Genomic DNA, 17105 nt, shown 5'->3' with positions numbered 1-17105 from the left:
CGCAGATGCCACCTGATCCACTGAGTTTAGTTTAGTTTCAGTTTAGAGATACAGCGCAGAAACAAGCAGTGCCGACCAGCAATCCCAGCACTCTAACACTATCCTACGCATGCTGAGAATATAATGGTAATTCCAAATAATCTTGATTAATTCCCCTTTAAATAAGTTTAGCACGGGAACATATGAAATAAATCAATCTGTGATTTTGAAGTTTTGCAATGGAAGGAATACCATTTAAATTGTCATTTTGAATGGAATTTATTATCTGCACTGTTGTTAAAACTTAAAGTGAAGTTTCAAGCTCTTTTTGATGCAGATCAAATAAAAATATTAGATTATACAATGATGTATATCACAGTATATGAGCATATTTCAATAAAACCATAGCACTGACTTTGGTTTTAATTTTCAGATGGTGCTGACAGAACCTCGACCATCTAGAAGGATAAACTACACCAGTTGGTACTGGCTCTGAATCTTATAAGTAATCGTGGGTTCAGACCACGTTCACAAGTCCCAGTCACGAGCCCTGGTCAGGGCCAATTGATATCTTGTGTCATGTTTCTGCAAGGTGTAACGAACTTTTTTTTTTTTGCGAAAGTGTTTGGATTGTCACTGTGTCATCAAGTCCTGAAGCATTGTCAGGCTAAATAAAAGCAAATTCAGTCCATGAAAATGATTTGGCTGTGAAACAACCTCAGAGAAGTCCTAATTTGTGCGAGCAGTGTAATCAGTGCAGAAGTGGCCAATGAGTGGGTTAATCTTTTGCAAGAGCAAGAGTTGGATTTCAAGTGTGGTTGGTTACTTTTCTGTACTTAGAAACATTTGTTTTAAAAATATCTGTAAACTTCGATTAAAAATGTATCACCAAAAGAAACAAAGTAAGACACAAGATGTCTTTCATCTTGATTGGACCTGATATGGTTGTTGAGCTCTTTTCAGGATTGAAGTGCTGTTGTCATGAAAAGGACTCTGAAGTTAATAATTTAAGTGCAAGTAAAATTAACTTGTTGTTTACATAAATATAAAGGGTACATAAATATTTTCAGGTATGCCATTGTTATATGTATTGTCATTGTTAAAGCATTTTTTCCCCTCTGCAGTCGCAGCAGGTTTGCTCTTTTGATTAGCAGCAAAGTTATGCTTCCATGGGATAGTTGCTTATTCTAAAATAAAATGTAAGTGCTCAGTCTGAGTAAGTACAGATGTTGAAGATGATGAAAAAGAGAGAGGGCGTTCTGGAATGTTGGTGAAAGCAGTAGAGTTATGTGATACCATACGAGTTAGTCAATCAGCTTTGCAGTCAGTCTAACTGTTGACAAGTATGCTCTTTGCTCATGTTTTGCTTCAGATTTTTGCTGCCCCGACCCCCCACTCCCCCCACCCTCATTGCAAAAAGACCCAATGTTTACAGTTAAATTAAGTTGGTACGTTGTCAAAATTATCAGGTCCTAAATATTTTCTACATCCTCTCCCTAGCCACTTACCCAAAGTGTTCAAAAATCTGCTGTCTAGAGATTAGCATTGAATAGAGATGGCGAGAGCAAGTTTATATAATACACAAGGCAAAGGAAGGGCAAGGTCTAAGAAAAATCAGAGAGAAACTGGATGAGGTTGAATAAATATGGATATTTTGTAAGAAATTGAGTTGGAATTGCAGTATTATAGGATAGCAGAGTATGTAACTATTTTCTGAATAAGTGCATTTACGTTTATACAGTGGATGCAAGTTCAAACATTTTATGTGACTCCATTCATGCTAACACAAAAACATGTTTAATGAGAGTCCTTAAAAGTATTTACAAATCAGAATTGATATTTATTCCTCCACTGATTTATAGATGCAGAGGTTATCTATTAATTAGATGTATTATTTTAGATATGTTAAGTATTAACTTGCTATGGCTGGTAACCATGAGTATGTCTCAAAATATTAACATCCATTTAGTTAATTTTTATTATTATTGCTTATTTCTATCGATAAGGTATAGTTTAAATATTTACATTGATTAAAAAAATGGTTTGCTAAGAAGTGCTGCCTAGTGAATTAATTTTAACATGTGGCTTTGTCTTGAGAACACTGATGCCATTCTCTTTTTTTCTGTTGAGTCCTGTATTGACTGCAGGTGTAGTGCTTGATTAATACTATCCTATGTAAATTGAATTATTTATGAAATGATGATTGCATGCTATAAGGCTGTGAAGTCAAATATCTAGAAATAAAGCAGCAGTGCCTTTCCTTTTGTATCTTCCACATACCCCAAAACATTAACTGTTTTATACAGAACAAATAACACCATCAATTCAAAAACAAAGGTGATAAGATGTATTCTTGATATTTATGCTCTTTGTTTTTGTTTGCACACTGAATATCCTTGCAAGCTCAGCACAGTAACTGTTTTGAAATGCTTAATTGTTTGTGGACATTGGATAAACTTAGTCATGGAATGGTATAGAACAACTTACTTAAGCTGTGGCAGATACTGAAATGTCTCAAATTTCTACCAGGTTACTGCAATGCCTTTACGAGATTATGGCTGGAAAAATAGACTTCGTGGGGATATTTTAAAGTTCAGAGCAAGGGCTTGCTATGGATGTGTGTGCACTATATACAAGAGAAACTAGATCAAAAATTTTTTTAAATTGTTTTGTACAAGCCATCAGGATTTGCTGAGATGGCTTTTATTTTTTGTATTTCTTTATCTTGATTCAGAAAATAGTAAATGTTTATTCCTCTGAGAGGAATGGGAAGCTAGTGGTAAGTAGTAACTTCCTCCCTCTTTTTTTTATATATTATATTATTCCCTAAGTATTTATGGACAGTTTTGTTGAACAGTGTAGAACCTTTTTCTGTCTTTAAAATACACCATCCCATATTACTTTATTTCCTTTGTTGCATGTCAGACAGACAGAGGTAATCCCAACGTGGTAGGTGCATGCATGCTTTGTTCTTGTTTTCCTGGACAAGAAATATGTTTCTTGCATAGTTACTGCTGCACATAAATGCATATTTTTACAGTTTGTCATCTTATGGAAAAAGCACGTTTGTTACATGTTAAAGCTTTATGACAAACACTCGTATGTTTTACTTGCTGTTCTTTGCAAGTGTATAGTTTTCAAATGTTCTTGTTTAAAGTTACCAATGAATTACTCTTGTGACTTAAAACAGCAAATGCAACAATGTATTTATTTACTCCCAGTTCTGTCACTTAACTAAAATGACGGTTATTTCATATCAGCATTATATTGAAAGTGAAGGGAGATAATACAAGTTTTTGTAACATTGTGGTGTATGTGTTTGTTTTTTTGCAAAATAAAAATTACACATCCAGTTTGAACATTCATGCTACGCCAAAGAAAGCTTCTGTATCTAAGCACTAGAGATGAGTAATCAGGCTATACTCTTGAAGAGCAAAATGGTCAGAGAACAGTTGTCTGCATTTTCCTCTTACTCTGTCAGTGTTATCATGTTCTGTGCCATTCTCTGATCAGGAAAGTGGCAGTAAATGTTGTTAAATCTCATGAGCCTGAGCAAGCTGGTGTAGAGAATAATCTGTGTTGGTTGACCTGTCATATGGTTCTTTTTTTATTAGCTTTCTCTTCCACTTTGGGCACTCATTTTCACTGAGCATAACTGTATAACTACTTAACGCTATTCAAGCTAACTAATAAGCCACTTTAGTTTGGTGAATGAATGTGAGACAAAATGTTGTAGGCAGTGGTGACATTCACAGTACAGTAATACCTCAATTAGCGTAGAAACATAGAAAATAGGTGCAGGAGGAGGCCATTTGGTCCTTCGAGCCAGCCTGCCATTCATTGTGATCATGGCTGATCATCTACAATCAGTAACCTGTGCCTGCCTTCTCCCCATATCCCTTGATTCCACTAGCCCCTAGAGCTCTATCTAACTCTCTTTTAAATTCATCCAGTGAATTGGCTTCCACTGCCTTCTGTGGCAGAGAATTCCACAAATTCACAACTCACTGGGTGAAAAAAAATCTTTTCACCTCAGTTTTAAATGGCCTCCCCTTTATTCTTAGACTGTGTCCCCTGGTTCTGGACTCCCCCAATATCGGGAACATTTTTCCTGCATCTAGCTTGTATAATTGTATATGTCTTTATAAGATTCCCTCTCATCCTTCTGAACTCCAGTGAATACAAGCCGAGTCTTTCCAATCTTTCCTCATATGACAGTCCCTCCATCCCAGGGATTAACCTCGTGAACCTACGCTGCACTGCCTCAATAGCAAGGACGTTCTTCCTCAAATTAGGAGACCAAAACTGCACACAGTACTCCAGATGTGGTCTCACCAGGGCCCTATACAACTGCAGAAGGACTTATTTGCTCCTGTACTCAAATTCTCTCGTTATGAAACCCAGCATGCCATTAGCTTTTTTCACTGCCTGCTGTACTTGCATGCTTACTTTTAGTGACTGGTGTACAAGGACACCAAGGTCTCATCGCACTTCCGTTTTACCTAATCTGACACCATTGAAATAATAATCTGACTCCTTATTTTTGCCACCAAAGTGGATAACCTCACATTTATCTACAGATACGTTCCTAGAAAATGGAGCACTGAATGAAACAACTCTCTACCAAGTCATAACATAGCATAAATGGAGATGTGATCTTTATGTTATTTTTAACTTGCTTATTGCTAACTCTTGCTCACTCACTGGTAAGTCTACACTTTTCCACAATGTTTACTCTGGATGTCTACCCATTCATTCCACTCCCATTCTTGGCTCTAGTATAAAAAGATTCACTCACTGGAGCTTTAATTCCCCTGTGCAGAGTTATAGTGTTGTACTGGTATGAGATATGTCTGACCTGACCTATCTACTTCTGACTGGAGCTTGATTCCCGCGCGCAGACTTATCGCATTAGATTGCCTTGCGCAGTTATGTTTTCACATTGGTCAAATCGCAAATCACCTTATGCTGCTACACCCTGTGGTCACTATTATTTTTTATTTGGATAAAATAAGGCCCCAAAATGAAAGAGCACAGTGCTATTGTGGGGTAGCGCTAAGCGAGGTAAAATGAACTATGCAAATACAATCACAACAAAATGACTTTTGGAGTGAAACAGTGATCTTGTAAACCACAGAAGGTAAATCTGTCTATTTTAACCTGGCTTGTGATGGCAGTAGAGGTGTTGGACCAAGTTTTGTTTAACTTGTCTAAAATTTTAAAGTCCATTTATACCCATGTTACGGTAATTTAAATGCACTTGGAGTGAACACATTTCTAATCATGTGAGTAATGGACAAGACCAGGCTTTGGCAGACCCACTGCCTGCACTTGACCTGCAAGCTGATCCCACAGCTGTAGTCACCTGCTGCACCTGTGGAATCCTTTGTACTGGGAATCTTCAGTCTGCAGCCCTCTCTGAAAAGTAGCAAGGGCTTGGGTGCTAAATCCCAGCGATCCACTCCTTAAAGGACCACTCTGTTAACTATCTGCAGCATATTGCCATCAAAGGCACTTTCATTACTTCTATATGAGCCTGATGTTCCGAAACAGTTAAAAGTTATTTAATTATTTTATATTCTAAGCAATTTTAGTTAAAATGCATCAAAAAAAATGCAAACTAAAACACAAATTAATCAGTGAAGAAAAACATGCCTGAAAGATATACAGATCTCATGTTCGTATCAAGGTCTGAGATATTTTTGCCTCTGAATCATAAGGTCATATGTTTGAGCCACTCTCAGAGACATAAGCATACAACATGCTGAGACATCAGAATATCAAATCCTGGAACTCCTACCAAAGAGCATAATAAAAGTCCCTGCATCACATTGTACAAGTCCAAATGTATCTTAAAGACATTACCATTGCCAAATCCTTCCAAATTAAATCAGAATCACGCTGGAGCAGCAATATGATGAGCACAAGAGGTGTGAGGATTGCTATTCACGTCCCAGTTTTCTTCAAAGCTTTTGTTTTCATTGCAGGTCACAAGTTAAAAGTTATGGAATACTTTCCATTTGCTGAGATGAGATCAGCTCCAACAATGTTCCAGTATTGAGTGTTCCAGAAACTCAACAACATTAAAAAGACATTTGGACAGGTAAACGGATGTGAAAGGTTCAGAGGGATATGAATCAAATTCAGGCAAATGGGACCAGCTTAGATGTGGCATCTTGGTTGGCATGGAGAAGTTGGGCCGAAGGGCGTGTTTCTGTGCTGTTGCAGTTGTACAGGGCATTGGTGAGACCACACCTGGAGTATTGCGTACAGTTTTGGTCTCCTAATCTGAGGAAAGACATTCTTGCCATAGAGGGAGTACAGAGAAGGTTCACCAGATTGATTCCTGGGATGGCAGGACTTTCATATGAAGAAAGACTGGATAGACTCGGCTTGTACTCGCTGGAATTTAGAAGATTGAGGGGGGATCTTATAGAAACTTACAAAATTCTTAAGGGGTTGGACAGGCTAGATGCAGGAAGATTGTTCCCGATGTTGGGGAAGTCCAGAACAAGGGGTCACAGTTTAAGGGTAAGGGGGAAGTCTTTTAGGACTGAGATGAAAAAGTTTTTTTTCACACAGAGTGGTGAATCTGTGGAATTCTCTGCCACAGAAGGTAGTTGAGGCCAGCTCATTGGCTATATTTAAGAGGGAGTTAGATGTGGTCCTTGTGGCTAAAGGGATCAGGGGGTATGGAGAGAAGGCAGGTACGGGATACTGAGTTGGATGATCAGCCATGATCATATTGAATGGCGGTGCAGGCTCGAAGGGCCTACTCCTACACCTATTTTCTATGTTTCTATGTATCACTCTGACTCTAAGTTTGCCAGCAGAGCCTTTTATTGAATTTATAGAAATATTATATCTGTATTTAATTGAAAGAAATATGCTGAATTTTGCTGACTCGTATTGTTTGTGTAATACTTGTAGCCTTCTTACTCAATTGCTTTAGCCACCTCGAGCAGACATAAAGCTTAAATTCCCTTAAAAGATCAGACTTCATGTTATGATCAATTGAACAAAAACAATTACAATAAGCAAAGTGAGTATTTTAAGAAATAAAAAGTGGTCTATCATTTCCAAAGTTAGGAAAGACAGAGGGGAAATAAAGGGATTTTCCAGACTTGCAGAATGTGTGAAACCTTAGATGTTCATAGTACAACAATCAAAGGTTGGTGAGTCACAACATGCAGATTGTTAGTTTAAGATCACCATAGGAACAAGGAAGGAGGTTAAGGGGATTTTTTTTCCCCAAAAGATACTGTTTAGGGTGTGGGAATGAATTCGGAGAAAACCTGTTCTGCTTGTGATTCACCGTGGCTCAAAGTAGATCAGGAATTTTAAAACGTTCTGGGCAGAGAATTGGGAGTCTCTTTATTCTAAAGATCTGATACGATACGGTTCAGTTGCTTGATAACATCTGGGAAGAAACTATCCCTGAAACTGGAGATATGTGTTTTAAAACTTACGTACAGAAGATACTGAACTGTAATCCTCATACAAATTCCTTTTAGCTGGACTTACTGCTTGATGCAAACATTTCCTATGTATCTATACAAACTTCAGGGATCACTCTGGATTGAGAATACCTACTTCCACTCCAGGTGGAATTATTAGCTCCTTTGTGTGTTGTAATTTATAATCAATGTATTATCCGCTAGAGATTACTGACTAGCTTTTGCACATGGAACACTGAGTTGTTAGTCCACATTCAGGAATAAATTTGAATAAGGCTTACACCAGTTTATAAGGCCTCTTGACGAAGATCTTTGTATCTTCTCTAGCCACAGGTCAGGTCCCAGAGGACCTGGGAGCTAATGTTCCCAGAAGAGGAGCTAATGTTCCTTTGTTTAAGAAAGCAAATGGAGAGAATGCAGGGAATTATAGGCCGGTGAGCTTCATGTCAGTAAGCTGTTGGAGAGGATCCTTGGAATAGGATTTCCTCTCATTTGGGATGGAAAGGGCTAATTAGCGAGTCAGCATGGCTTTGTCTTGAATTTTATTCAGTTCTTTGAGCAGGTGATGAAGGTGATTGATGAGGTGAGGGCAGCAGATGTTGTCCACATTGATTTTAATAAGGCATTTGATGGTCTCCCTTGGTAGGCTGAGTCAGAAGATTAAGGTGCATAGGATCCACAGCGACTTGGTCATTTGGATTCAGAACTGGCTTACTCAGAAGACAGTTGTGGAGGTCTGGAACCTCTATTATTTGTGATATATAAAAATGACTTGGATGTAAATGTAGATGAGTTGGATAGTAAATTTGCAGACAACACAAAACTTAGTGGAGTTGTGGACAGTGAGGAAGACTATCAAAGGCTAGACAGCGCGATATAGATCAACTACAGAAATGGGCAGAGAAATGGTAGATGGAGTTTAATCTGAGCAAGTGTGAGAAGTTGCACTTAGGGAGGTCAAATGTAAGGAGAACGTACGAAGTTAATAGCAAGAGCCTTAACAGCATTGATGTTCAGAGGGATCTTGGGATTCAAGTCCATAGCTCCCTGAAAGTGATAAAAAAGACATGTGGTATGTTTGCCTTCATCAATCAGGATATTGAGTATGAGTCAGTAAGGCAGGTTGCAGCTTTATGGGACTTTGGTTCAGCTGCATTTGTAGTATTCTGTGCAGCTCTGGTTGTCCCATTACAGGAAGGAAGGGGAGGCTTTGGAGAGGATATTTACCAAAGTACAGCCTAGATTAGAGGTTATTAGCTATAAAGAGAGGTTGGACAAGCCTGAATTATTTTCTCTGGAATGTTGGTAGTTGACGGAAGACCTGATAGAAGTATTTAAAATTATGACAATGGGGTAGACAGTTGTAATCTTTTTCCCAAGCTGGAAAAGTCAAATATTAGAGGGCGTAGCTTTAAGGTAAGAGGAGTAAAATTTAAAGGAGATGTGCGGAGCAAGTTTTTTTTTTACACAGGAAGTAGTGTAGGCCTGGTGCATGCTGGTGGTGGAGGCAGATGCAATAGTAACATTTAAGAAACTTGAATAGGCACATGGATATGGGTCATGTGCAGGCAGAGATAAGTTTTGGGCATCAAGTTCAGAGCCGAAAGTTTGTTCCTGCATTGTACTCTATGTTCTAATTGTATGTTGTCACAGAATTTCCTGACAGTTGAGAACATGAAGATTGGATAAGTCTTGATCTTGCTAAATGATGCATCTGCCTTGAGAGGCAATGTGAACAACATATGCTTCATTTTGTGCCCTCCCACACAAATGCAAGACCTGTAAAAGCTCTGCTCACTAATCTGGCAAATAAAAATCTTAAACAGACTCATTCCCCAGATCTAGCGAGTTGACACGTGAAAATTTTAGGGAGTTTGTGAATATTACTGAAAATCAGGAATTTGCAATGGATTTTTAATGTAATTTGGAAACAAATTGAAGTAAATTTAAAAAACTTAACTCGATCTACCTGTTTACTTTTTATAGAACCCAATGCTTTAACATATTTAGTTAGTGATCTTTATTTGCCTCCTCACTTCTTTGAGGCACACCTTGAACTATATTTAGTAGCAACCACTCCTAATGATCCTGGTGCAGTTGCAATACAAACTATTCATCTTTGTCATTGTTATTTCATTAAAGTGGAAACAGTGTCAGGATTTCTCTGTGAATAGAATAAATGGGATTTCTCTGTGAATAGAATAAATGTTTCCTGACACAAGAGACCATTTGGTCCACTGAGTGAATGCCTGGTCTCTAAACAATCCCATTCACCCACTAATCACGTGCACTATGCCTTCCACACAGCAATCCTGAAGATGCTGTCAGTGATTCAGCTTCCAAAAATAAATGAATGAACCAGTATTTAAAGTCTCAACCATGTTGTAAATTGCACTGGAAAATAAAAGTACTAAAGCATAAGCATTGGTAAATATTTTAATGTAATAAGTTTAATAATTTTTAGCTTTAATTTAATTTGACATTTTATAATGCTCCAGAGAAAACCTAAAACTTGTTCTTTTTTATGTGATTGGTTACACAGTCACCTCCTGGAACAACAGCAAAACCGTTGCACCACTGTGCTGTCAATCAGAGAGTGACGTGACCCTCCAGTGCCAGACATCAGTTTTCACAGATGCTTGATAGTAATATTAGAAAAAAATTAACCCTGTGCTGCAGCTTATCAGATATTTGTGGGGATGTTTCATCAAGACTGCAAAAATCCAGACCAAATTGTTGTTGACCTGCAACAGTTCAATGCCTTATCCAGTATCTGCTGGACAAAAACTAATGCTTTAATCAGTTGTAATTGGATTAGTTCTGAACCAGCTGGCTTATTTGCACGTCAAAGCACCTGTCACTTTCAGTGTGAAGGCCCTGACCCATCTTATTAGCTCGGGTGAGACAGGCAAATCAAAGTCATGACTATCCCAACATTCACCAGGAAGGGAAAAACAAGATGTCAGATGACAATGAAATGTTACTCAAATTCATGAAATATCTGCTGTTTGCATTTTTAAGAAATAATTCAAAGATCAATTTAAAGTTTAAGTATAATTTAGTAGACATAAATTGATAACCAATATAAATTAATATACAAGACATTCATTAGATGTGAATACAACAGTGTTGCAATTCGGTAAAATGACAGCACGAGTACAATATCCATCATTAAAGCAAGCAACTCTATTTGCCGCTGAGCATACAACAGAGTCCAAGGCCACATTTTGGAGCGATAAAACTCTTGGCTAATACACCCCACAAGGATACTCAGAATAATAGTGCGTGAATGATTTCACAGTAAACTTGAATACTGTGAAGGTGACTGTTACAGCAAAACTGGTCAGGTAGTGACATTTAATATTCCCTGTACAAAACTGCACAATATCACTTCAGCAATAACAATTATTCACCAGAGTACAATAGTCCTGGAATGTCATAGAATTGGAATGTGAGAACATTATGTCAACAGTGCAATAATCATTTTTTTGGAACACAAGCTTAAAAGATTTATTAATTCTTATTACAGACAATAATGCACTCAAAGTCTTGTATTAGTAATTTACAAAAAAAAACAGTAATGATTGTACAAAGTTTGTGCAATCAATGTCATCTTGGTCAATGACACAGAGTTGTTAGTAGATAAACCAAATATAGATCAGTTCCACTTTCAACACTGGTTTATTAGAAATAGAATAGCAACCAAATATTTAGTTGAATGAAATCCTGAACCCAATGTTCAACCTTGAAACTGAATTAACATGCTACTACCAACAGATTACTTTTTCGTTTAAAAAAAGGATTCAATGACCTAACAAAAAAAGAAAAACATTAACCATCACAACTCATTTTAGACCTTCATCATTGTATAAATATACCTAAATTAATTGGTTCCTAAATTGACAATTTTTGTTCAGAGCTTAATGAGTTGGATCCATTTTTTAAATTAATATATTTTTTACATAGAGGTGCTAATTATCCCACTTACACATAGTATTGCACTCTGACTCCAAGAAATTAGACTATGCTCAAGTATAGTTTGTATTTTAAAAATAACTATAATGAAAAAGTTGATTTGCAAGTATTTGGTTTTAAATTTCACTGATAAAATGTTCATCTTTATACTTTGACATAATTTTCCTGTTTTATAAATAGTATTTAAATGTTTAATGTCTTCATTAACATATGGATTTTGAAATCTTAATATATACATCTGCTGAATGTATTTCTATATATTTTTCTGCTTTTTAAGAGACATGATCTGCATTTTAAAATAAGTTTAGCACTACCATTAAAGCCAGGCATCAAAATAATTTCTTTCTACTTCATTAAGCTTGTTAATATCCATAACGTGATTTCATAACCCAAGTTTGCATGATTGCTTCTGTTGTGCCTTGTTAAGAATATCACATTTAAGCACTGCAAGATGAAAATGCTTCATTAGAATTGCCTTGCCAACTGATAAACAAATGTCTGGTTGGTCCTTAGATCAAAAGAGGGAATTTGTTATTGTCTAAAAATCTCAATTTTCTTGGATTTTGGTCATCTATATTCTTATTCACAATATGGTAGATGGCAAAGTTAAATCTGTCAATGTTGATAACAGATATCATCGTCTCACCATTCCTTGTTTTTCTTCTAAGTCAACTGTACCTTCCCCGTTTTTATCTCTTCCCTCTCTCAAAGAAGATATTCTCTACTTTCAACCACTCACAGCCCCTCTTTCTAACCAAATGATCTCATCGAGGATATTGGAAACATTGTCCCATCCATCCCATGGTACTTTATCAATCTGCTGTACAAGGCTATCATTTGTCCTCGGGGTCAGCTTGCCATGGAATAAGGAATAAGAAAGGCAAACTGAATGATAGACTTTATTGCAAGAGTGTAATTAAGGATATTGAGGTTGGAGTACAAGTTTAAGGAATACTTGATATAAATTGGATAGAGCTTTGGAAAAAGTACATTTGGAGTAGTGTTTTGGTCCCTACTCTTGGAAAAATGTAGAAGACAGAGTGGTATTGAAAAGAAGGTAGATTCCTGGGATGAAAGGGTTGTTCCTGAGGATAAATGGCTTGGACTATATTCAGTGGAGATGAGTAGAATAAGAGGCAATCTTAATCCAGTATTAAAAGGTTCTCGGACCAAAGAAAAGGTATGTGAATTGTGCAGGGAAGAAATGATTAACTGATGTTGAATAGATTTAATATATTTAGTTTGTACTCGTGTAGGAAAGAACTGCAGATGCTGGTTTACACCAAAGATAAACACAAAATGTTCTTTAGACATCTGAAGGGTCTAGACTCAAAACGTCACCCATTCCTTCTCTCCAGACATGCTGCATGTCCTGCTGAGTTACTCCAGCATTGTGTTATCTTCTAGTTTGTGCTAGATAGAGCTCTTAAGGATATCGGAGTCAGGGGGTATGGGGAAAAGGCAGGAACGGGGTACTGATTGAGAATGATCAGTCATGATCACAATGAATGGTGGTGCTGGCTCGAAGGGCCGAATGGCCTACTCCTGCACCTATTGTCTATTGTGATTATTTGTCCATTCGACTATTATATATGACAGGAGAAACTATTTAAGATTGTTAAACTAGATTTACAGTTGTTACAAATCTTTATTTAATTGCATCAGATGCAAAGCTGTTTTGTTTTTGAATGTCTTAGTTATAAAACTAAAATGTTATTGATTTGAGTTTTTGATACAGGCACATTATTCAATTAATGTGACTTAAAAGAACATCCGAATCCCACATTTATACCTCTTACAATACAAAGCATTTACTGAACATCTATAAACATCCAAAATATTTAATGAAGCTCAATCAAGGACGTGAATTTCAATTCCTGATAAGAGTCAGAAACTCTTCTCTGGTCTTTGGGTCCTCTCGAAAAACACCTAACATAGTGCTGGTTACCGTTTTACTGTTCATCTTTTGTACTCCCCTCATCACCATGCACATGTGCCTGCAAAGTAAAGTTGTATTATAAATTGCTGATTATGCTATTTCCTCACTGTCCCCATATAATTCTCTTTTGGAAGGATTTGCATGTTCAATGAGTTTGGTTCAACTTCATCCCATCAGAACCTTTCGGTTTAAAGAAAATATTTGTTGAAAATTTGTAACTGGCCCACCCCATTTTCCAAAACTGGTCCCACTGTTATTCCAATATCAAATCCTACTTCTACACTGAGCAATCATCTCTTCACTGTAACATTGCCATGGCTTTTATATATACATTAAAAACAAGAGGTTAACCAGGGAGAGGGTAGGAATGCTCATGGATATGAGGGAATTAGTGTTTTGAGTCAGAAGACGAAATGTGAGGAACGGAACAAGTACTTTTCATCTCTATTTACCATGGAAGACAGTGAGATCAATGTAACGGGAGATTGAAAGGAGGTTGTGGGAGCCTTAATGATCCTTCCATCTTCTCCAGCCACTGGAATGTAAGTAATGTTTTTGTTTAAGAAAGTAAGTCGAAAGAATCCAAGGTAAAAAAGGCCAGTGAGCCTCACTTCAGTAGTGTGAAATAGTCTTCACGATAGGATTTACTCAAATTTGGAAGAAAGTGGACTATTTAGACAGTTGGCATAGCTTTGTACACGAATGGACTCTCCGTTTCCCACCACGTCCTCTTTATCTCCCACTGGTATGATTATTCTGCCCAAATATTAGTCCTACCAGGGCTGATCACCAGGCTTGATCTCATGACCACTTAATGTCATAGAGTCAAACAACATTTTTTTAAATTGTACAAACAATTATCATAGAGAATAAAAACGGCTTAGCGTTTCCCAGCTAATTCTGTGTCCAACACTTACGTTGCTTCAACTACAACTCCTACTCCTGCAGGCTGCAAAGCTTCTGTGATTGCAACAGCAATCTGTTTGGTGAGACGCTCTTGGACTGCAAATGGACAGAACAATGTACCCGTGAGAAAGAAAGCAAAGGGAGTTATTACATGAACGTGGGAAATTGGAGATGTATTTAACGATGCTTTTTCAATATTACATTAATACAATTAAATTCCTAATTTATATTAGCGTGATCAGTTCCATGCAAAAGATAATTTTAATAATGTATCACCACACAAGTATATTAAACTCTTATTTAAATGGGCTCATTTAACCAATTATACATGTCATTCACCACTCATACAAAAAAGGAATAATCCTTTAAGATTGTATTACATTCATTTCTAACTCTTACAGTGCAGCACAAGTATTAAGCTAATTTTTAATTAATTAAGCAGTTTGAAGAACTCAAGTCTGGTAAGAACAGAGTCTCCTTCAGAGTGCTTGGCTTAGCATAACATACATAACATAACATAACAACACTTTATTGTCACTCGGCACAACACCGAGCGAAATTTCAGCAGTCACACAAAATACAGCAAAAAGAAAAGAACCCAGGACATCTGTACTTTTGCCCATTTTCACTTTCTGTAAATTCTTTACAACTTTCGTGAAGGAAGTTCTGCATGCATGTGCTGTGCAGCACTGCATGCAAGTGCTGCATGTTTCCCACATCAGACACACTTGATCTCAATGTCTCTCACGCTAACTCATTTCTATCTTGGGTTTTCTCTCATCTCCTTGATGTATCCTCTATTCTGTGTGCTATTCACACTTGCTCTCCTGCTTCATTGTTTCTTGACCTTCCTCCAACTACTGAAATTAGCTAAACAAGTGCATTAATTGAGATATAGCTTTCCTGCATGTGCCATACAATAAGCCATCGTGCAAGTCCTTCAATCTTTCCTTGTGTTTCTGAATGGAATACAGCAATAGACTGAGGAATATGTAAAAGGATAAAGAGTAAAGAACGTTGTGGAAAACAAAATATGACACAAAGGGGCAATTCCCGTGAAACCCATTGTGTCTCATAGGACAAGATAAAATATGAGCTTGAGATTACAGGCCAACAATTGTTTTTTTTTTCAATATTAAAAAATCAAGATCTGAAACCTGTCCCTACACCTCCTCTCATCTCTAGTCTGTCACTTACTCTGCCCACCTGCCAATCAAACCCTCTTCACCTGTGTCCATTTATCATTTGCCAGGTTTTGTCCACCCCTACCTCTTTTCCAGCTTTCTCCCCCTAACTTCAGGCTAAAGAAGGGTCTCATCCTAAAACGTTGTCTGTCCATTCCCAGATAATACGTGACCCAGTAAGCTCCTTCAGTACTTTCGTATCTGCAACCTTGTGTCCCTGAAATTGCTTCTCATCTGCCTTAAAGGTGCTTCTTTGAACACCTCTCTCCTTGTGAGATTTAAAAGAATTTCCCATGTTAGAAACATCCTATTGCCATCTACCCTAGCAAATTCTTTCAGAATCCCTTGATTTAAGATGCAAATTGAATTAAACTGGTTTGACTATTAATTAACCACTTACCCTGAAGTCTCCTACTGTAAATCTCAACAATTCTGGAAAATCAAAATTCAGGATGAGTACATCATTTAAACAAGTACACAGGTGAAATAGCAATGCTTCAGTAACTTTTGACAAACAAACATTTTTTTTACTCAATTCATGAACATTTTTTTTAATCTAAGGGCAGCTGAACAAATCTTAATGTTATAATTTCTCTACGTTTAATATCACTATCCTTGAGAAAATATGATATCTGTATTTTGAAATGACATCTCTTATGCAAAACTCAGATAAATGCATTAGAGAAAAAGCTTTCTAATAATACTTGTATAACTTGCTTTGATTGCATGTAGTCAAAAGAAATATCCTAGCAACAAACAAGACACGATAAATTGAGTTAATATGCATTATTTTAGTTTAATAAATTGTATCTATTTCATATTTATGGGGTCCATCTTAATGCAAGATAAGTCGGTGCTCCATGAATGATCGATATCAATTAAAATATCGCTGAAATAGTAACAGCAAATTATGAAACTTTGTGTGCATCGCATAAAAAGGTTAGTTTGAACTGCAGATGCTGGTTTAAACTGAAGGCAGACACAAAAAGCTGGAGTAACTGAGAAGAACAGGCAGCATCTCCGAAGAGAAGGAATGGGTGACAATTTGGGAAATCTTGTGAAATCTCACAAGGAGAGAGGTGTTCAGATAAGCACCTTTAAGGCAGATGAGGAACAATCTTTGGAGACACGAGATTGCAGATGTTGGAATCCTGAGCAAAATACAAAAGATCTTGACCCGAAATGTCACTCATCCATCTCCCAGGAGATGCTGCCTGCCTCGCTGAGTTACTCTAGCTTTTTGTGTCTATGTTCAGCTTGAACTACTGGTATGGTTTCTTCACTCAGATAATCAGCTCTTGGTTACTTAGCATAGGTCATTTTGGAGTCATCTTTGGAATCTATTGTACCAGGTGGGTTTCAATGGGTGCTGCAACATAAGGGATATTTCAATTTGTCCTTCTCTCCTGTTTGATGTTACTGCTGACAATTCTGGATCAAAATATTTTCATTTCAGGTGGGAGTTGGCAAATATTACCCTGGAAACTTTAGCAATTTAAATCTTGGTTAAGAAAATGGAGAAGGCAATATCCAGGAAAAAAATATTCAGTGGGAATCATCAAATAAATTATAATGAATTCATTACAAAATGTCAATAATCACCGATAATCAACCGATGTATTTACAGTGGAACAAATCATCCAGCATTACATAACTGCACTAACA

At 37.1% G+C, this 17105-nt stretch overlaps 3 protein-coding genes across 7 annotated transcripts in view; 1 reads left to right on the top strand and 2 right to left on the bottom strand.

The window, feature by feature from the left end:
• Nucleotides 1-3302, top strand: part of samd4a (sterile alpha motif domain containing 4A) — a 112166-nt gene extending 108864 nt beyond the window's left edge. For all 5 annotated transcript variants that reach the window (XM_078406663.1, XM_078406662.1, XM_078406660.1 and 2 more), the window contains one exon: nt 413-3302. In XM_078406663.1, the coding sequence (XP_078262789.1) occupies nt 413-441 (29 nt within the window). In that variant the 3' untranslated portion in view covers nt 442-3302. The remainder of the gene's footprint in view (nt 1-412) is intronic.
• gmfb (glia maturation factor, beta) overlaps nt 1-17105 on the bottom strand; it is a 449169-nt gene that overhangs the window by 162324 nt on the left and 269740 nt on the right. The gene's annotated exons all lie outside the window — the stretch shown is intronic.
• The window catches only part of gch1 (GTP cyclohydrolase 1), a 33738-nt gene continuing 26503 nt past the window's right edge, over nt 9871-17105 (bottom strand). Inside the window, exons 4-6 of the mRNA XM_078406658.1 lie at nt 15841-15872; nt 14268-14352; nt 9871-13408 (exon numbers count right to left, since the gene is read on the bottom strand). Of these exons, the coding sequence (XP_078262784.1) occupies nt 13282-13408; nt 14268-14352; nt 15841-15872 (244 nt within the window). The 3' untranslated portion in view covers nt 9871-13281. The remainder of the gene's footprint in view (nt 13409-14267; nt 14353-15840; nt 15873-17105) is intronic.

The sequence above is a fragment of the Rhinoraja longicauda genome, chromosome 10 (assembly GCF_053455715.1).
Source record: "Rhinoraja longicauda isolate Sanriku21f chromosome 10, sRhiLon1.1, whole genome shotgun sequence".
In the NCBI taxonomy this organism is placed as follows: Eukaryota; Metazoa; Chordata; class Chondrichthyes; order Rajiformes; family Arhynchobatidae; genus Rhinoraja; species Rhinoraja longicauda.
This window is presented reverse-complemented; position numbering and strand designations above follow the sequence as displayed.